Genomic DNA, 21471 nt, shown 5'->3' with positions numbered 1-21471 from the left:
CTCTTCTCATTTTTAAATGTTCTGATGATAAGAGGCCACGCTAAAATAACTAAAAATGGGCCACACCTGCTGTTCAGCCTCGTCATGCTCAAACCCATAGTCGATGACATGATCAACCAGTGTCGCATGAGTATCATTAGAAATATTTTGCTGTCTTGATTGCACTCCTCCTCCTTCCTCACTCCACTCCCCTCATCCTCTCCATTTGGTTCCATTTTTCTTCAGCTATGTAGAATTCACCTGTAATGTCTTTTTATTCTGAACATGTCATGAAGTTTTGCAGCTCTCATATTGACTATAATATATCTTCAATGTCTGCCAATATACTGTAGATAATGGTTTATGTTATTGTTTTCCTCACAGTATTAGTTCATTGCCAAAGTGAATATATTTTACATGTGAGATGACATGAGACAACTTAAAGTTGAATATACTGAGATATTCATTAAAAAGAAATATACTTTTTCAGAATGTGTGTAATAATTTACAAAATGTAATGACTGTTAAAGTAATATGTATAATTTTATTACCACATAATAGGAAGCATATTTTATTTTTGATATTCTAAAATGTGTGAGAAAATGTCATACTGTATAAGTGGCAATAAGGAAATCTTTGTAACATATGAAACATATTCAGTCATATATATTTATTTATTTAATCATTTTCATATACCAGCTCAAATTACTTTTTCATAAGAGACAATTTAGTGTGCAATTATGTGTGGGGGTTCCAGCTCTCTGAGCTGGAGTTTCTTCCCTTTCCTTCTCAGTCACTCAGAATATATCCAGATAAATGAATGTTATTATTCCTTTTCCTGGAGTTCCTGCTGAAGACCAACAAAGAGACCGAAAGTACTGACAGGCCCCAGACCTGTGTGTATGTGTTCGAAGTATCTATTTGTGTGACTGTATATATGTGTGTGTGTGTGTGTGCGTGTGTGCGTGTGTGCGTGTGCGTGCGCGTGCGCGCGTGCGTGTGTGTGTGCGTGCGTGTGTGTGCGCGCGCGTGTGTGTGTGTGTGTGCGTGTGCTGTGTGTATGGTTCCCTCGCAGTGCGAAGCACTTCAGGATGTGGTGATGACCCGTTGTGAGGGATGCTGTGTCATTATCACTCAGCAGTAAACCTCTGTGCCACCAGCAGGGCAGAGTCAGGTGGGCGAAGCTGGAACACGCACTCAGGCCCACAAAACCACTCAGAGGCAGTGCGCTCCACAGAACAGCTTGTACCACAGAGAAGTTGTGTTGGGAGAACGGTGTTTCTCAACACCTCAAATGAGTGGGGCTATTGTGGAAAAAAAAAAAGAAAAAAAACAGTCAGTGACAGCACATGGCAGATTCAACCATTATGGGGCTTATGGAAGAGACTCACCCTCCCATCTGTACAGTAAAGGGTTAAAAACAGCCCCCCCCCCCCCTGTGTGAGTGAGGTTCAGCAACGTGTTTGTCCTGCCATGCACACTTCCTTACATAAGCACCCTGAGGAGGTAGGCAGTCATTCGTATAACATCTGTGACGGCAACGCTTATATTGACAGAGAGGAGTAGAGTTCATTGGGGTTATTTTGATTCCTGCCTCTTTGTAATTGACTGAATCCATTGATTTAAAATGTGAAGCTGAATAACAAGAGACCTTCACAGTAGTGTGTTTAAAATGCAAGTGAAATAGCAGCAAATCCCCATAAAATAACTGAATTTTCAATACATGCTGTGAACGGTTCCTGTCTTGGCTTTGTGATCTTTCTATCTCCTGTCACAAAGAGTAATTCATTAAGTTAACTATGTTCAGGAGCTGTCAGTTCTGAATGCTCATCCTAGACATGATCGGATACTTTCACTGGCAGATGGGCAACATAATTCAACTCCATGTGGGCGCCCTGCCATTTTAAAAAATGAGAAGGCTTGACAATGGTCTAGGCACTGTGTGCATTCCAGGAATCTCTTTCTGATATTGATTTTTTACAACTATACCCTTGTATTCAAAGCAATATAGGAAGAAAGCCTATAAAGAAATATAGGCTAGCTGGCAAAGAAGGGGTATCACTTGCATTGAAGCAGTGTTCTCTGTGGAGCTTCATGAAACTCCCAATGCATGCTATGTGCTGCTATAACAGGGGAAAAGCCTGTTTTGCTTTATTAGCAAACCCACTATTTGTAAAAATGTCACCAGAATGGCCACTAATGTCACAAAATGGCCAGAAAACAGAGGGAAGCCGATGGGTATATATATGTGTATATATATGTGTAAAGCTTTTTGATGGCACTGAAATGCCTCCTTCCCATGACTTTTAGCTGTAAAGGTTTTGACATTCTCAGGGACATCCTTATGTGAACATCATGAAACATGTCAGTGTTTACATTTTGATCTGAACTGTCCTTTAGACCCTATGTAACTCTTGAGCACCACTATAACAACAATCCTGACTTCCTCTCTTTAGTATTTGCAGTTCTGTAGAACCTCTGAAGTCTAGCATTCTCTGACATTGTGTTCCACCAGGTTACACCGCCATGGTATATGATGCCAGTGTATTTAAACATGAATGCTTGCTTGATATGAATCATTTATTGTACAGTATATGTGTTTTTTATTGAAAAAAGATAAAATCCATTTAAATTTGTAATGCGTTTTAATATAATCATTGATCTTAGCTTGTGTAATTGTGTTGTAATGCTGGTGTATACTTCTAGTCCCCAACTGAAGCAAGTTTAATTTCTTCAAATGAAAGTGTTTACAAGAAAGAGATGAGAAAATGAACAAATGTTTCTATGCATATTGTCCCTTGAACAAAATTAACCCAGGCAAAGGGTAAGTCTGATCACCCTGAAAAGCCTGAGAGGAAATTAACTGTGTCTGACTCCAGTCTTCTAGAATTATCTATGATATGCCTGCAGTGCAGAAACTTCCATTCATTGGGTGTAAGATAAAGGCGACCCGGCTCTATTGAACTGCACTGATCCTGCAATGCTACATAATGCATGTAAATCTTTTTAGGCTATATTTAGCACAGTGCTAGGAAGGACAAACAAATAAATGATTTTTAGGAAGTGAAACAGCTGTGAATACTCCAGAAAATACAGGCGGACTCCTTCCTCAAAAGATATGCCCAACGGGCTCATGAACAAGTGAGCAATCACAATTTTGTGTCTGTGTAGGTCCACATCTGAATAGACAAGTTGCACTGAAATTAAATGAACATGTATTTCAATTTACTTAATTTGAATGTATAGGTTGCATGTAAGCAGCTTAAATATGCGTGAACATTCTTAGAAACAGCTGTTTTCTGCTGGTTCTTTGTTTTTACTGCCAAATATTAGAATGTTGCCAGATTGCAAGTTAGAGAAATGGCTCACATTCTCAAGTTTTTATTTGAATTTGAAACTCACAGAAGTTCCGCAAATGGGCATGGGTATCACTGAAACCACTAGCAGAAGAACATTTTAGCTGCTATTAATGGGTATTAAACTGAAGCCTGATGTTCCTTGTACAGCATAAGTGCATATTCCAGCCCATCAACGTGAAGGAGAGGACAGAATGGGCTCTGATTTTTATGCAGATGACTTGTAAAGTGCAATGCCAGGGAAGCTGAGGATGCCAGTGGTGCAAATTACCCGTGTCGGGCCGGGCCTGCATGAAGCTTGACGTCAAAGCTGTAATTTAGCAGAAATCACTGCCATCAGACTGAAAGGCAATATACGGCTCACCGTGTCAAAAATCTCTCTTGTAGTGATTTTATTTTGCTGAAGAAATGATTCGATTGTTTTTTGAAGTGATTTTAATTGAGTTTATATTCCAACTAAGGACCTTCCATACAAACGCCCACAAAAGCATGTTACCAAAAACTGATATCCAAATGTCAAATATAGTATGAAATAATATAAAACAAACAAATAGAGAACAAGCTTTGATTGTCTTCTGAAGGAGGCTTGAGCAGGTATTACATATCAAGCATTTGGTGGACAAATCTGAGGAGACACAAAAAGACCTCAAGAGAGGGTGAATGTTTCCACTGACCTGGGTGAGTCGTAGGTCAGATGTACCTGAGGCAAGCTGGAGGTGTATCCACTGACCCGGGTCAACATGGTGTTTGCCAACTCTGGATATAATAGCCTGGCCTGCAGCCCAGGTGCATCAAGCAGAAGTATGTATCCTTTGTAAACACCATGGCCAGCAAATATTTTGCTTGTGACATGCTAGGTAGCGTGGTCTTATTCACACATCATCAATAGCTTATGCTTTAACAAAACGTGTTGCTTCCTGCAGTACAAACCGGATCTGCTGCATATAATCAGCATCATTCACTGTGACCTTTCTGTTGTGGTCTTTCCACAAAAAGAACAACAAAAGTACAAGATTCAAGACGTCTTCCTTCAAGCAAGCAACAACATAGGTCAGAAGCTCTGCTCATTTATTTACAAGGAAACACGATGTAAGAAGGTTAATGTTGAACCTTTAAAGTTAAATTCTGAAGATTTACCAGCTTCGACAGCACTTGAACTGTGAGGGAAACTCTGGTTGCCTCCATATTAGGTCACATAAGAATGGCATACATACAGCTAAGGTGGGTTAGTGGAGACCAGGCTTTAGTCTTGGAGGCAAAAGATCAACATACTGCATCAAAGGATCATACCAGTGCAAAGGAGGCAGATAATAAATGAACACAAACAAGAACACATAAATTCAAAATAAAGCCATGTAAAGTCACCAGTGCACCATTTATTATTTTAAAATATAATTCATTCGTTTAGAGTTGGCAAATGAGATGAGACTGGAATGCCTGCGATGCATGCACACGGAGATGAGCAGACAAGTTTACAGGGGTGCCAGTGCAGGTGTGAGTATGGATGCGAGTGCAATGTAGCCCTCAAGCAGGAGAGGAAAAGCATAAACGACAAAGATCACAGTTGTCCCAGTTCAGATTGTGTTTAAAACCTCTGCAAAAAATCATCATGCTTTCATATCCATTCAGATCAACTTGTACTTCTTTTTTTAACACCTCTCTTTTTTGTAAAGTCTGGCCTGCCGTTCACCCCCCCGCCACCCCACCACCCCCACACCCAACCCCCCGTTTAGCGCACCGCCCCCACGGATCAGCGATCAGCGTTCATTCTGCGCAGCTTGGCTGGCAGGTTGTCCTCAGGCCGACCTCCCGCCGAGGGGGCGGGGATAGGGCTGGGGATGGGGGCTGGGGCGGGGATGTGGCTCAGGTTGAGCTGCTGCAGGTCGCCCGTGGACTGGGTCATGGGCTCGGAGCCCGCCTTGAGGGCCTTGAGCTTGAGCCGCTCCTCGGCCTCGCCCTGGCCGGGCACAGAGCCGATGCGCTGGAGCTTCAGGGGCAGGTCGCCCATGCTGGAGGCTCTCTCGGCTGGCTGCGAGCTCAGCTTCAGCACCTTGCGTTGCAGGTCCTCCTTCCCTGAGGAACTCATGCGCTGCAGCTTGCTGGGCAGCCGCCCCGCCACGCGCTCCTCGGCAATGTCGATGCAGTCCACGGAGAACACCCGGTCCCGCCCGCCCCGTCCGTCGCCCAGCGTGGGCGTGACCAGGGGCGAGGGCAGAGACGTCTTCTCCTCGTGCTCCTTGACGCTGTAGGGCGGCGTGGGCACCTCGAAGGTGCTGTGGAACTGGGAGTAGTCCACCCGGAAGAAGCCCTCCTCTAGGGACATGACGGGCAAGAAACGGTGGCCCCACAGCACCTCGTCCTCTGTGTAGGACGTCCGAGCCTGGCACGTCATGCCTGAGAGAGAGAGAGAGAGAGAGAGAGGTTACGTGAGCATGACTTTTCACTGCATATTTTCTTTAGTGTCTGTTCAAACACACAAATACAATCAAAAGAATAATCTCTTAAATGATTCATTTCTGTCCTTGAAGGTTGATATTGTCCTTTTGCTCCAAGCTTCCTCTCCATGCTATTGTCTCCCTGCAGGAGAACGGCTTTTTATCGTAGGCAGCGCCCCTCATTCTCAGCTCATCATGCTGCTACCATCTCACAGCTTGCGAAATCATCTTCCTCCATACGATGCAATTTAATTGCACTGCATTCAAAGAGGAACAACAGTAAAAAAAAAAAAAAAAAAAAAAAAACACAAAAAACCAAGAAACAAAAAAAAAAAAAATCTGTGGAGATTTAAGCAATGTTGGGTCATAATTTAAACAAGAATACCTTCCACTAGTTTAAAGGGGGAAATTCATTGATTTGTTTTAGCCAACACCTTTGACTACGGTCAAAACTTTGCTCAAAGAGACAACATTCTCATTGTGCCTCTCCTTCTTCAATGATGCTTTGGGACTTTGCGTCCCGCTCACCTTGGCAGAGCTATTTAGGTTCTCTTGCCAGTGGGATGAACTCTTCCTGGTTTATCACACAGAGCATCAAAATTACATGAAAACACAGTTTTAGTCAGTATAGGACCTGCCAGGTGTCCCATTGATCGCTTTCGCCATCTCTGAGGAGCAGAGGAGCTGATAATTATCTTTTGCTTTTGTGTGCCATAGTTTTACTCTACAGGATATTGCAAGAACCCTGACACCTCTAGCTCCTGATCTTGGCAATCGATTCAGGGCTTAACCATCTCTGTGGAGCAATGTGGAGCTCGACTGTACCAAGCAGGTACAATTTGTACCCCAGAGGAACAGGGAAATATTAAAGAACAAGTAATGTGACAGGAGACAAAAAGGGAAGGGAAGGGATTGGCAGAGGGGTGTGTCACCAAGATCTTGGAGACTTCATGTGAGTATTGTCCACATTTGAAGTAGTACAACCTTGCCAGGTGTTAACTTTCAAAAAGCACTGAGGCTCACTGAGGTCATCATAAAATAATACTTTGGGGTTTGTTACTTCTAAATCAGGAAAAATTACTCAAAAGTCAGGAAAAATAGGATTTACTCTTTACTCGTGCTCATGACAATTTAGGCAATACTGAAATATTCAGATAATTTTACATGATCAAGAGACAACACAAAGAATTTGCTTACCATTATGCATGGAAATTAACATTGGAAACAGCAGGGTTTTCTCCTGTATGTTGCTTGTAATCTCAGGCTCCCCTGAAGCACATCTCATGCTGTGAGGCACTTCAGAGTGTGAATGAGGTCTGAATACCCAGAATTACTATGGAACCTCACTATTCCTTTTCACATAGACTGTATCTCAGTATCATAAGCAATCAGAAATCTTTGGGTGATGAACAATGCAGATTGCAAATATACCAGTGTTATTTTTATTTAATGTCCTAATGGTAGGGACAATGGAGAAGGTAAACCAGAATGTGGCATTCGAATGGTTTCCATTCAGTCATGATTTCTGTTTAATTTCATCCCTTTTTTTCCCCTCTTCCTTCATCCCTCTTGTTACATGATTTCCTTGACCTTTCTGCCGGCATTCTGGGACCTGGAAATCAATAAGCACTTATGACTCCACAATACAGACGTTATCTGCCTGTGTGTACCTGTAAAGAGCAAGGTATTTCTATTAAAGGAACCAGAGCAATGGATGTCTGTAGCTCACTGAGGCTATCTGCTGGCTTGCAGCTTTGGTGATTTTCTATCTGTCTTCAGTGTAGAGCCATATGTCAAACAGGCCCTGCATGGCTGAACACACTTCATACTGCTCGTATTGTGTGTATTTACACTGTGTTGATTCATGCTTTTTCAGTGCATTTAATTCCAGGTAATTTTGTCTCTACTCCACAGCATTGTCTGAAAAAGCACTGTTCAAACCAGTTGAGGGAAGTGGGTTTTAGCGCTAGCTAAAGCAGCCACTGTAAATGTAAATCGAGCCTCATGCTATTCTTCATCATTAAGGGATCAGTCTAGAGAGGTATAACAATATTTTGACTGTTTTATTAAAGAACAAACAAGCGGAAAAAAATATAAGTCCTTGAAGAGCATTCATGTGAAAGGTGTGTAGCGGCCTTGAAAGGTACATATCAAGTGCTGTCTTTTCATTATGTTGTTTACCTGAGCTCTATTCAATTGTGGAAGCAGTTTCCAAGGTGTTCCACCTCGTTTCTCCACGCAGGGTTTATTGTGTGGGGAACATGGTAAATGCAAGTAAGACACCAGCTACACAAAAACCCCTAACCGTAACAAATGGATAGTGTGCAGCTGAGTCTCAAAGATGGTGTACGATCACACAGCTTTGATGAGCTGCGTTGATTAAACCTTGAGCATGTGCTTTCTCATTACGAGCAACAAACAAATCTTAGTCTCTTCGCCGCCACGAACTTATCATGTGTCTTTGCCCAACTGTCAATAAAATTCATCTTCAAGAGATGTTCTTCTTCTAAGAGTTCCCTCTTTTACGTATCCGTTAGCTGTAAGCATTCCTTGGACTCTTTGAGTCTCTGGCACACGTGTGTAATCGGGAACGGAATGCAAACATCTTCCCCCCTCAGCTCCATGCAGCTGAGAATGCAGAGGCCTATGGCTAGTGTCCATTGGCTGCTTCCCCCTCAGACACTATCAGTGCTGCACAGGCTGCCTGGCTTCTGATTCTGATCCAGTTGGGCAGTGCTTGCATGCAACAGTATTGGAGGGGGCAAATGCATTGGTCTACATGAAAGACACCCGTTCTGCAACTGCTGAGCTTTACAGGCATCGCACAGCTTGCGCTTTGATAATGTCTCTGGGAGAGAAAGGGGAATAAACCCTCGGAGGAACCCTCCGCCCTTTCACTAAACTGACAAGTGTGTTTGTAATTATGTTATGAACGTAACCTCCATTTAAGGAGGTATATCCAATTTGCTGTTTTAAAAAGAGATCCTAATTGGGTTTCCATTTACATTTACATTTATTTGTTTGGCAGATGCTTTTATGCAAAGCGACTTACAAGTGAGGCAGAGGACAACACAAGCAAAGAGCCATATAAAGAGTCAACAGTATTAGAGGCGCTGCATGACCAAGTTTCAACAGTTGGCCAGACAAGGTGCAAGCTAGCTGGTGGAGATATGCATGCATTAAACCATTAGATTTGATTTTTTTAAAGGAAACCGAGGTTTAAGGCATAGGAAATTGCTTTAGGTGGTAGTGTTTCAGGTGATCAGGTGAGCTCCCTTGATTCTATTGATGGAGTCTGATCTCTTTGTCATGCAGATGGAAGTGTTTTCTGGAGGACAGAAGGGAGGGGGAACTGAAAACGGAAAGGCTATCCTTACCTGTGGTCTCCACAATGCCCTCCAGGATGACAACAATCTCAAACTGCTCGCTCATGAGTGAGCGCTGGGACAGGTCGAAGAAAGGGCTCTTGGGATTGATCTCGTGGCAGATGGTGAGCGGAGACACTAGGAAGAGCTGATCCGCCCCGGTCCCAAAGCCCACGTCCAGCTCACACTGATCCAGGGGGAGGAACTCGCCCTCCGGAGTCTGCCGGGACTGAAATACATACGCACACACACAGACAGTCATGATTTCATGAGGGTGTTGGCATTTCTCGAAAGGGCTCACATTAGTATTCACTGGCTCAAACTGTACACCCTGACGACCTCACAAAGTCACGCCAAAGACTGTAAATGTGGCACCAGCTGCGTTAGTGCCTGACATTCAGCCTCAGAGAAATGGACTGGTGTGACGTCCCCATGACCGTTTGGGGCAGAATGCTTGGTGCCTATTCTTGGATTGCGATCATAAATGTTGCAATGATGAGGAACTGATGCCTCTGAAAGCCCTTCCTTCTTCCCTGTCTAATTTCCCAGCATGACCCCAGATGGTGCTCAGGCTCGAAAACATTCAGTGTTGGGTGATTCACAGGAAGCAGAGCAAGACATTTCATGGGACGCAGACTGAACCGTCAGCCCATCTACAGCAGTGTGGCTGAATTAAACACCATCTGGGTGATCTATGTCAAGGTATGCAGTAAGGTAAAGTAAGGTCCCAAGAAGCAAAAAAGCAAAAAAGCTACAGAATTTTACTCTAAATAAACTCATGAGAAACACAGCTTCAGGGTAGTTTCCTATACAGTACCAGTCAAAGGTTTGGACACACCTGCTCATAGTGTTTTTCTTTTTTACTATTTCCACATATTTTGGAATAATAGTAAAGACATCAAAATTACAAAAAAAGACAAATGTAATAATGCATGCAATAATGCAATGCAAAACCAAAAACCAAATCAGCACTATCTTATATTTTAGATTCTTCAATGTAGCCAAAATATATTGTTTCCCATTATGTTAATCGGGCGTGCCCAAACTTTTGACTGGTGCTGTACATGCAACTGTGGCTTGTTGTTTTCAGCACATTCTATCACACAGGGCTGTGGAGGTTAATTCCAGCAGGCACAATGGCTGCCTGCACAGCACCTATGGGTGCGGAAACATTTAATAGCTTAGATAATGACTGCACGGCAGTGGTGTTTTTGATGTCTGCGGAGCCTAACAGAGCTCTGATTCCTGCTGTATTTGAAGTCTCTTGTAATTCGCTCCATTTCCCCACTGAGAAACTCTGAAAAATTGATGGCAAAGGGACAGGGTCGAAACACACAGACACAAATGCAGCTGTATCCAAGCCGTGTAAAAACCGAGTCCTCAAATGCAAGTCACCCGGTGGATGGTTCAAGCTGTATTACACAACAATGTGTAGAAATTTATTGCTAAATCTCCTATTCCACCACCAAACACTAAAACATTTTTATAACCTATAATTATACCATCAAGCTATGAATGGAAAATGACAAAGCTATCTTTAAAAGAGGCTTTCTCAAAGACAGGCTCGCCGCCAGGAGAAAATACAGAGGGGTGCAACTGCAACCCAGGGGGGTGTACAAAAAGTCACAAATACTATGTAGACAACAGGATATAAGGAGGCAACTGGGGGTGCACTGAGATTTGTCTGGGGGTGCAATGCACCCCTAAGCACCCCCATAGTACTGAGCCTGCTCAAAGATCTTACTGTATTGCCAAAATGAGCGAACATTTAAGTGCAGCTGATCATGTATAAATCCTGACTGTACTCATTCAGTTTGCAGCATGCTGGACAATTTATCAGTTAGATGTGAACAGTATAAAGCTTTCAGTCCTGGTTTATCTTCAGTCTTGATTTGGACTTCTAATCTGGAACGATCACTGGGTAAGGCCTTGTTTGTGTAGAGCAATGCAGAGGATCAAAGATTCGCCACTGACGAGTGACAGACCACAGGGAATTTGCACAGATGTGAATCCTTTCAGGTGCTGCTCTGAGGTAATGGAGCAGATCAGAGCCTAAACTCTGTCATGCATCAGATACCTCTCTATATTGTTATTTTAGGCTGTTATCTTAAGTATGGGTTTCTTGCAAGGATGCCATGTGCCTGTAGAGTAGTCACAGTGCACAACATAAAGCAAGTCATTTTAAATTCATAGTCACTGTACGCAAACGTTGCCACACTGCTGTGATATGAGAGCATCTCATTGCATATCTGTCCTCTAAAAGTGAGAGATATGGTACAAGGAACCTTTGGATCTTCAAAGGAAACTTTCAGCTTTCACCCTGTCAGCCACTGGCCAAAAGCTGCAGGGCTTCCCTTAGCCGAGGGAGCTGATGGAGAGACTAAAAGCTATAGAAAAACACCCGCACCTGTTGTGTAATTCCAGTTTCAGACCAAGCTGGTATTGATTTCAAAGAGACATCTCCCCCCTACCTAGTCAGAGCTGTTTCTAGAGACTGTTACTTAATGCCAATGCAGGAGGGCTCTCACCCCTAGGAACCAGAACAAGAACAGTGAATTGTGCCAGTGATGTCAGTCAGGGTGTGCTTCAGGCTGTCTCTGTGCTTGTCTTGAGATCAGTGACAACACCCCCATCACATATACGCATGTAGGACTGTACACATCCCTTATCCCATTTCAGTCTTTTATTTTTTTCATTTTCAACTCATCTGAATTTTGATTTACCAGCACAGACCATGCCTCTCAGTATTTTTGTTTTACAAATTTGTGGCGATATGAGACCATTTTGCAAAGTTACTACACAATTTCAGAATATTTAACATTTTTCATATTGACTTTCCTGAATAATTTCTGATAGATTTATGTTTTGAAGAAAAGATATTTGTACATTTCGAGGAAAACAGCTACTAAAAATATCTGACAGAAACGGCAGGAAACAACAACATGGGACTGAACTGCTTAACGGCACATTTATTGAGGATCACAAGTAGTATCTGCTGGCTTGCCTCTCCTCTCTGCTCAACAAGCTTGTAGCTTAGCCCAATCACTTCCTCACCAGCGAAAACCTTCCAGATTGATTGCCTTTGGGCAGTTAGGCCAACCTCAAGAGAGAGATTTGATTTTGGGTTAAGACAATGAGAGCTGTTAAATGTCACGAAGACAGCTGGGGCAGCGGAAAGGCTAAGTGGAAGGATTCTGCACTCAGACAGTCTCAAGCACTGGGCCCTTCAGAGCAGACGTGTTAAGCTCCACTCCTTGAGGGCTATGGTCACCCTTCCTTTCTCCCCTTGCATCTCTACAAATGTCGTTTAACCCTCAGTTCTCCTAGTGAAATTTCTTCTTGATAATATTGTAGGAAAAATTATATGGACTTACGGAATGGTGTCAATAAACATTAAGAACAAATTCAGTCATGTGGGAGTTGGCACAAAAAAATTAGATTATTCCAGGTAAGAACGTCCTCGTGTCTGTTGCCAACACAGAAGGAAACATGCAAATAGAGCTGATTTCAGCTTTGAAATCTTCCTGCTGGGAAAGGTCCCAGGGTATGCCAAATCCCAGTCTGCACTCCATGCTTTATCCTCTCTGCTTGTCAGAAAACAAACCAAAAAAAGGATTACTGTGCTTGGCATTTCTTTTCTTTTCCATTTTTTCTTCTGCCGCATTTCCCAGAGATCAAGGCCCGTCTCCTGTTGGCCCTCCAGATGTGGAGAGCGGTGAGACGGCAGGGATGCCCCCCACCTCCAGGTTCTGAAGCTGCTGCCAGACACATCCCATCCTGCAGCGTGACCGCTGAGAACCAACCATCAACCACAGTGCCATACTCCGAGAATGCGTCTCACTCTCTGGTATGTGTTTTTATAGTACAATGGCACAAATATGTTGAACATCGAATGAAGTATGAATGTCTGAAGGGATGCTGAACCCAAAGGATAAAGATGGAATGCAGACAAACTAAAAATATTTGTCATTTTTACTGTTGTGTGTGTGGGTGTGTGTGTTTTTTTTCAGGGCAAATACTATGCTTTCACTGTACATGCTTCTTTCATGTAGGTTATCGCACAAGCTTTGGGCTACATCACTTTTTCTCTCTGTCTGTTTGATTTAAGATTAAAAAGACAGATGACGGTATCACAAATGTTTACACGCAAAGCTTCTCCCATGAACCCTGCAGCTTTCTTCTCTCTGCAGAGCAGAGGATTCTAAGAGAGAATGGTTTATGAGCTTTACTGTGTAGTCCTCCCCAAACCTCCCTCTGTATTACACCCAAAATAGCCAAAATAGCTGTATTACACCCAAAATAGCTAAAGATGTGTACTGCTAGGTAATGGTAATTTTGCCTCATTCAGACTAATCACTTAACACAACTATTATTCAGCAGCAGACAGGACCATATGACAAAGAGGAAAAATGAGAAATTGAATGGCTGTGTGTGTGTGTGTGTGTGTGTGAGTGTATGTGTGTGTGCATGTGTGTGTGTGTGTGCATGTGTGTGTGAAGTCCTTCACATGGCCCTAGGTAGTCCGTTACACAAACTAATCTTATACGAAAAGGAAGAGAATGCAGCAGAACGATAGGGAAGAGTACATGACCAGTGAGGTCACCTTCATTTTGTGAATTATAGCTATAATCTTGTTAATGCACACCTATGAATAAATTACACAGACACACAGTAAATCTGCATCAAAGAATCACGGGCAAAAGGTGTAGAAAATGTGATAGTAATCAAAGTTGCTTTGGGCTGCTTTGCGAGGCTCAAGCTTCACTTCTTGTACATTGCCTCGTTTTAATTTTGCATTGATTCCTTCTAATAACTGGATTCATGTTTTCTTCCTTCCCTCTGTCCAAGGTCGCTAGATTTAGGTCAATCGTTACAAACTGCCTGTAATTAATACAACCTTTTACAAAAATTACTGAGAAGGTGGCAGCCCATTTCAGGGAAATGCCTCTCCAAAGCGCTTCTAAAAGCCACTTTTATGTTTCAAGTTTTCTGTCATTCTGTAAGAGGAATACATTAAGCCATCTGTGCCATTTTGATAATGCCTATAGGATAATCCCTTTCTGAAGGTGACCCTGTGATTTGTGGCTGCTGTGCACAAGACCTGTAGGTCCTCTACTTCTAGCTGTTCAGGTGCTAGAAATCCTGGTACCATGGAAAGTGAAGCCATGAAGCAAACAGAACTGACATGAAAGGATGCTCTTATCCATCTGGTTTCAGCTCCTTTCTCTTGTTCCAAAATCCATAGCCTAAATTTCTGTCAACAGGTTCAAAAATTAGTTGATGCCATTATATAAAAGCTAATTAGTTTAAAGGCACCATACTGTATATCAATCGCAAAAAAAGAGCACAGAAGGAATGTTAAAAAATTGTTGGTTTCAATCAAAATGCAAACATTTTGAACATTTGAGGTACAGTGGCCATGACAAAAACATTAACATATGTTTTTACTCAATGTCTAAGTTGTCTAAGTTGAATTAAGGACAATTGTGAATAATTTAGGAGTGGGGATCAAAAAGTGCTTCTGAATATATTTTTCCCATGTGAGAGTAATGCTTTATTATGTTTTGTATTTCTTATGGCTCCAGGGTACTACAGTCAACAACTACTCCAACGTTCCAGTGTGGCACATTCTCTAGCCCGGAGCAGCATCATCTCAGCTGGCGCTGGTCACGTGACCTCATTAACCATAAATGACAGCATCATTCGGCCCGTACACCTCTGCCTTCATGCCTCGCTACCTCTCCGGGAGACCTCTGCTGCGAACGGCGAAGAGCAGCGGCTGGAATATGACGATTAACCCTTCGCTGCTCTGAAGCTGCTGGAGCAGAAGCAGCTCAGTTGGAGCAGCTGCTACCTCCGTTTCTCTCCCCCTGCAGGGTTTTTCACACTGAACAAACAATGAGTTCATTCTCAGAGTCGCCTTCCACAGTTATATAATCACAATTACACTGCCCTAAACAGTACATGACTGAGTCGTGGTGAGAAAAAACAAATTACAGAAATAATATTTGTAATGTACAGGTGCAGAGGGCATTTGAAAAACAAAAAAACAAAAAGGTGTGTCTCTGGGCCCTGAGTCATCCTGTGACCCTGTGAGGTCACAGTTTGGGGTGAATACCAACAGGCAGTGCCCAGTCATCCGCAGCAAGAAATGACCCGGATTAGTCACATGACAGAGAGGATGTGAAGCTATGCTGCTGGCTGGGGACACAGAGGGGTTAAAACATTAGCAAATCCAGTATCTCTGGCAGCAAGGCCCCTGATCAATGGCTGCAAGGCTATGCCTTAGCCTGCTGCAGCCTTCCTATATAATTGCATTTCTCATCCTATGCGAAAAAAGGAATGGAAATCAATCATCTTGCCAGTAGCCAGCCCCATCTCTGTTCTTCCGATCTCCAGGAAGGAACCTTCATGCCTCTGAACAAAATCGAAAATAACTGCCTTTGTCTTCCCCAGGCTTGTTTTGAAAATATTTTGGCAGGCAGCGACTGACGACTTATGGCTTTTTCAGAAAAATAGTTTGCCTTGCCTCTGGGTAGCCCTTGGGATTTGTGATGGAGAAACAGTGCATGACAGCTTGAACAGGACTGTTTCAATGCCCTTGGGAATCATGGCCTTATGGAGACCATTCTCCTGTGTCTTAGACTGAGCCCCGCATGCTGAAAACACACAGTATTTGGCAGTGCTAAATGTAACAATGAAGTAAAAATCGGTTTCCTTGATTTTATCCACCGTATTAATTATGCAAACGTACTCATAAGTATGCCTCAGGCTGTTTGCTTACTTCTACTGCATTGCCACTGTTTAGAAGCCACAAATAAGTATTGGGATTTGATTCTGATGTCGATACTGTCATGAATATGATGTGAATGAGCACAAACACGATCGCAAAAGTAAAATTAATAACTTCTGTATTCATCTGAGATTTGCCATATTCTATACCTTGTGACCTGAATAATTCCACAGCTTTTACTAAAGCATATAGAGCAAACTGGATAGGAATGGCGTGGTGATTGTGTTTTGCCAAGTAAGCATGTAAAAGCACTGTTACCTGATGATATATTTCTTTGGTAACCTTTCTGTCTGACTCTTCTGCGTTTATAATAAATAGCTGGTTTGTCATTGACTAATGTGATAGCATGGCACTTCCCCCTCTCTCAGAGGGATCTCACGCAAATTAAATGGCCGCTCAATGAAAAGAGACTGAGCTGACTTATAAAGGGAACAGATGTCCCTTTAATTAAATAAAACAGGAATTATATTACTGTACCCACCATAAGCCACCATCAGATTCCCACCCTAATTATGGTCCCTGTGCTGGTGGGGTGCATAGGAAACATTACTGAAGGGTTGAGCGTGCTGCACCAACATGTCAGCTTGTCTGTGTGCAAACAAACCAAATTTAATGCCTGATTTTAACCCTGTTTTTCTGCAGTACCCTTTGTTACAACCTCTAAAGTAACCCGCTACCCTCATTGGACTTGTAATTTGTTGTCAGAGATGTAGGGCTCGCATACATGTCAACAGCTCAGTAGAAACCCGGTACCACAGAAGTGCTCAAACCACTGATGGCAATGAGCGTGAAGGTCTCAAACCACACAGAGTCTAACTGAATTCCAGTTAATGGTTTGATGCCATCGAGACAACTCCTATTGTGTCAGATCTTCTTCATTTAGAATTTACATTACAATCTCTGAACCATGAGTGTTCAGTTGCCTTATACCACTCATCTACACCTGATTAATATTTCACACCCATAGGGTTAAATGTTCCCAAAAAACAAGTTACCGCCTCATGTCGAGTCCATTTTTACAGAGCTGTAACAGGAATTAACTGGGAAAACTTGGGGAAATTACACACCATCACCATCATGTTTTCTGCTTATTTCCATATTTGTATTACTTATGTTAAGGGAATTGCCAGTTTTTTTGAACACTGCTGTTTTAGCATGTTAAAGTATCATGAGTGTCACAAACTCATAAAGTGATTTTAGCAACAGTATGTCCTGCTCCAGGTTTCTGTCCAGTTAACTGGAACTGTGGGGAAGGACTGACAGAAGTCCACCAAACACCAAAAGGCCACTTTTGGAATTGTGAGATTAGATTAGACCTATGACAGGATGATGGGAGAGATGCAACAGCACCACCATTATGTCCTCTTCAGTACTGCAGTGCACTGCCGGTAAGGTGTTTTACATGCATTTCCTAATGAAGATATGTGGTGTGTGTATATATTAGACATAATATGTATCATATTATTAGAATAATGTATTTTATATAATCATTTCAAAACACAGAGTCTTGTACTAAAAATCTTGAAAGATAAATGCTTAATGTACAAGAATATATCAGAATGCGTAGTGTTGGTTGATTTTTAGAATGAGAGAGTCAGGCAGAGAACTGAGCATACTGTGAATAATTTTGTTCTTTATAAATGCTTTCATGAATATGGAACGATTCAATGTGTTCCTGAATCTATGATCAACACGACATCTACTTTATCTCCCACTTTCTCCTTAAACTACCTTGTGTTTTGTGTCCTAATACCTATGTACTTCCTCATTTCAAACACTGAGCAATGGAAGCAGTGATCTGAACCATGAATATTGTCCATCTTGAGCAGATATAATGTTAGTAATAGCCTTTATTTTTTCACCAATGCTGGGCAAACCAGAGCAGAGTTGATCTTGCATGTGTTTGCAGAGTATCTACGGTGAGTAAAAGGTGGTAGCCTGATGCCCACATGTGTAGAAAACCCTCAATGATTCTGAAAGGCAGTTCCTGAAGTGCATAATTCTGTAATGTGCAGTGCTGTTGTAGTAGCAGTATGCTTGCTTTACTCATTGCTTAAGGGGCATTTGTTCAGTGGAGAGTATGGCATGACTCTTGTAGGCCCCTGAGGAATGCATGCGTCATTAATTTGACTCATGGCCTGTTCAGTCTTCTGTAATAATGTGGATGTACAGGGCAACAAAAAACAAAACAAGAGTAATGCGCCAAATTAGCACTTATTTTCCCTTTTTTACAGTTAGCTTTAGTGCCTGCCAAGCTGGCTTCTGCGCTCAGCACTGCAGAGCTCAGCAAAGTCATTGTCATTGACAGGGACGCATGCTCGCGTCTGTGCCAGGTCTAGGAGCTGGGACAGGGAGAGGGAGTTCTCATCCAAGCCAGGGTGAACCACATGGTCTGACAATGCTGCACAAACTAGCACATCTCTCAGCAGGACTTGAAACTCACAATGTAGCTTAATATAGGACTGTCATCTGGGTATCATGAAGACAGGGGGCGGATGGTAAGAGCTGCAAAAAGAGCACAAAAAGGTCTTGCAAGAAAGCTAATTCCTTGTATTCCTCCAACAGTTTTGTTTCATATTCCATTTTCATATCCATATCCACATTCCATACTTTGTGGCAGTTAAAATGGTTTCCATACTAGCTCTGTGTGCCAGTGAAACACAGTGTGTGCACATTTCACCTTGGCTGGCATCCACTCTGTTTCATGCTTTCATATTGCCATGTCCAATAAACACTCCTATCTCTATCAAAGCAGATAATTTACACACTGTTGAGTCCCACAATTAAACTTACAGCTTTTCTAAATGTCACGGACTGAAGGGCGCTTGTGTTGAACAATATGCCAAATCCACCGTGACTGAGAAAAGCCAGAGCTACACACAGCCTTGTTCTTTTATCTGTCTCAGCTATACCTGGCACATGGTACATAATCCCCTGGTTTGAGGATTATATTGAAAAACTCCTTAAATGCTATAATAAGGAGCAAACTGCAGAAAGGAACCCAGTTATACATGGATCAAGAAGAAAGGTATTTTACTCACATACCATTCTGTCTTAGTAAGAAAGGATTGTTTGACGTACTGCAGTCTCTGTGATACTTTGCAGACCTCATGAATGAGGCGGTTCGTCCTTACTGAAGCCCCTTGGACACATTTCACAGTCTGACTTGGACAATTTAATCCTCACAACTGTAAATATAGTCACAGCCTTCAGAATTATTGGGATATCAGTGCAACACACTAAAACCATAAACGCATGTCATTCTGATGCGTGAGTCTCATAGAAAAATAAAATGACTATGCGAGACATTTAATGATTGCTTATAACTCTCTCAGCAATGACACTAAGGGGCTTGATATAGTTTTGCGCTAAAGACAAACCCACACGCGCTCAACAGTTCAATGGAAGGATCTCTGAAGACGCACTTGCAAGTATTATTAAACTGATTGTTTTTAATGTTCGTCTAAATTAAAAGGGCAAGAATCAACCTTTTCAAATATTGCTGAATTACAGCCGATTTTGAAGTATTGTTTCTCCGTATCGAAGAGGACGCAGCTTTGGCTAAATTTCGAGACACTGCAACAAATGTGCAAGAATGTTATTTTGTTAAAATCATTCACCTCAGTAATATGAAGGAGGATTTCCCCGATCTTATACTTTGTTCACTCAGTGACTGCTTTATTACTGATAGTATTCAAAATCCAAAACTTTGAATATATACACATGGCACAGGGACGTTAACGTCACTCACTTGCCTTACCTTGATGAGTTTGCACCTGATCTGTGCGGATACCATGTGGCTATTTCTCAGGTTGCCCACTCTGAACATAAGACACAGTTTGCCGTCTCGCTGCGAGATGACGGCGTCTTGACTGAACATAAGAGTCTCGGCACGCTTCTTGGGCTGGGACATCTTTATGAACATACAGCCAATGAGAAAGGCGTCCACGATGGATCCCAGCAGCGACTGGAACAAGAACAAAATGATGCCTTCGGGGCACTTTTCTGTGATGTAGCGATAGCCATAGCCGATGGTGGCTTCTGTCTCGATGAAGAATAGAAAAGCCGAGGGAAAGTTATAGACGTTGGCAACGCACGGGGTGTAAGACTGGTCGTGGCCATGGTTCAGATCTCCCCTGATGTAAGCGATTATCCACCACATGGAAGCCATAACCAGCCAGGCGATTGTATATGTCAAAATGAAAATGAGAAGATTCCAACGCCACTTCAGATCCACTAAGGTGGTAAACAGGTCCGAGATGTATCTACTGGTCTCCCCACCAAGATTCCCGTGCTGAACATTGCAGCGTCCGTTCTTGTCGACAAACCGCTGGCGCTTTTTCTTGACTGGCGCCGTGTAAGTGGTGCCCCTGTTAGTGTTCACGACCTGATAGTCCTCTCCAAATTTCCTCCGTAGTGCAGACATAACTTTAGCGGCGATGGAATTTGCTGACGTTCCAGTCGAGAACCAACCTGTTCCTTCAATGCGAAGGGGATATTTCACTTGCAAATAGTATCCATTTGTAGCGTCTGTTCACAGTAGAGGGCAAGTTGTTTGCGCTACGTACAAATGCACAACAATGAGCGCACAAGGGAAAAGGTGTCTTGTTTTACACAAACGAGCCGAAAAGCCAATGAAACCTTTTGTCGCTGCTGCTACTGTCCTTGTGAACTTATTAATTTAGGGCTTTTGGAAACAATGCAATTTGCTGTTATTGCACGTTTACTTCAAAATTGCAAGAAATTAGACATCCTTAAATCGCAGTGGCGAAGAATCGGTGGTGTTCCGTCTCGTCTCCGTGCGCTGTAAGTTCACATATCGTGCGAGCCGTTTTTGTCTTAAGTAACATACCAACAGCGAGAGTGAGCGACTGTGGATCCACCACGAGAAAATACTATTTGTAGCAGCCGTTGTCGGATATGAGAGGGATGAGGGGTGTGTGTGTGTGCGGTGTGTGTGGACCGGGTGAGGAGGGGGGATGTTCTCTTGCCGTCTTCTACCTTAATATAAAGATGAAGAGAGCGAAGACAGTTTTGGGAAGTATTACAATATCTTAGTCTTTTGTAAATAGCTGAATACTATCCAAAGTATTATGCAAATGTTATGAAAAATATTACCATATCTAAATCTCTTGGGAATGGCATAATAGAAGGAGGAGCGGTCATGTAAAGGAAAAAATGAATAAAATTAATGTGTTGGAACACAAAGGAAAATGCTTATGTTGGCCTAACCTTAATTGTACAAAGTATATTACTATCACCCATTTGGCATTTTTGTAATGCACATTTATTTTATTTATTTTAATAATAGCCACATTTAGTCACAGTGGCAGACGTTTCATTTTATACTTAATGTGTTTCTTTGAGTCCGTTCCAGTAATGGAATATACCTGATTCAAATTAGCTATCAATTATGCATTTTAATTAAAGTAGTTTGCGGTTTGTATGCGTCGGAATAAAATAAAATAAAAATAAAACCCTTAAAGCAAACAACTAGTGAGAAAACCATGGCACAGATCACCGAAAGTGGCCATTTCCTTCTA

General features: G+C 42.3%; 1 protein-coding gene across 1 annotated transcript; it reads right to left on the bottom strand.

The window, feature by feature from the left end:
- Positions 1-5085: 5085 nt before the first annotated feature.
- On the bottom strand, positions 5086-20889 carry kcnj19a (potassium inwardly rectifying channel subfamily J member 19a). The gene is made up of 3 exons (XM_036553159.1): positions 19689-20889; positions 9148-9364; positions 5086-5729 (listed from the first exon to the last, which is right to left on the bottom strand). The coding sequence occupies exons 1-3, from the start codon at positions 20352-20354 to the stop codon at positions 5086-5088; spliced, it is 1527 nt and encodes a 508-aa protein (XP_036409052.1). The 5' UTR covers positions 20355-20889.
- Positions 20890-21471: the final 582 nt, after the last annotated feature.

The sequence above is a fragment of the Megalops cyprinoides genome, chromosome 19 (assembly GCF_013368585.1).
Source record: "Megalops cyprinoides isolate fMegCyp1 chromosome 19, fMegCyp1.pri, whole genome shotgun sequence".
Classification (NCBI taxonomy): Eukaryota; Metazoa; Chordata; class Actinopteri; order Elopiformes; family Megalopidae; genus Megalops; species Megalops cyprinoides.
This window is presented reverse-complemented; position numbering and strand designations above follow the sequence as displayed.

What these genes read in the sequence shown, in the direction of transcription:
- kcnj19a (XM_036553159.1), bottom strand. Translation starts at nt 20,354, where the DNA reads ATGTCTGCACTACGGAGGAAATTTGGAGAGGACTATCAGGTCGTGAAC. An exon ending in TCAGGTGCAAACTCATCAAG is followed by an intron (nt 9,365 to 19,688) that starts GTAAGGCAAGTG and finishes TATGTATTTCAG; the next exon opens with TCCCGGCAGACTCCGGAGGG. An exon ending in GGGCATTGTGGAGACCACAG is followed by an intron (nt 5,730 to 9,147) that starts GTAAGGATAGCC and finishes TCTCTCTCTCAG; the next exon opens with GCATGACGTGCCAGGCTCGG.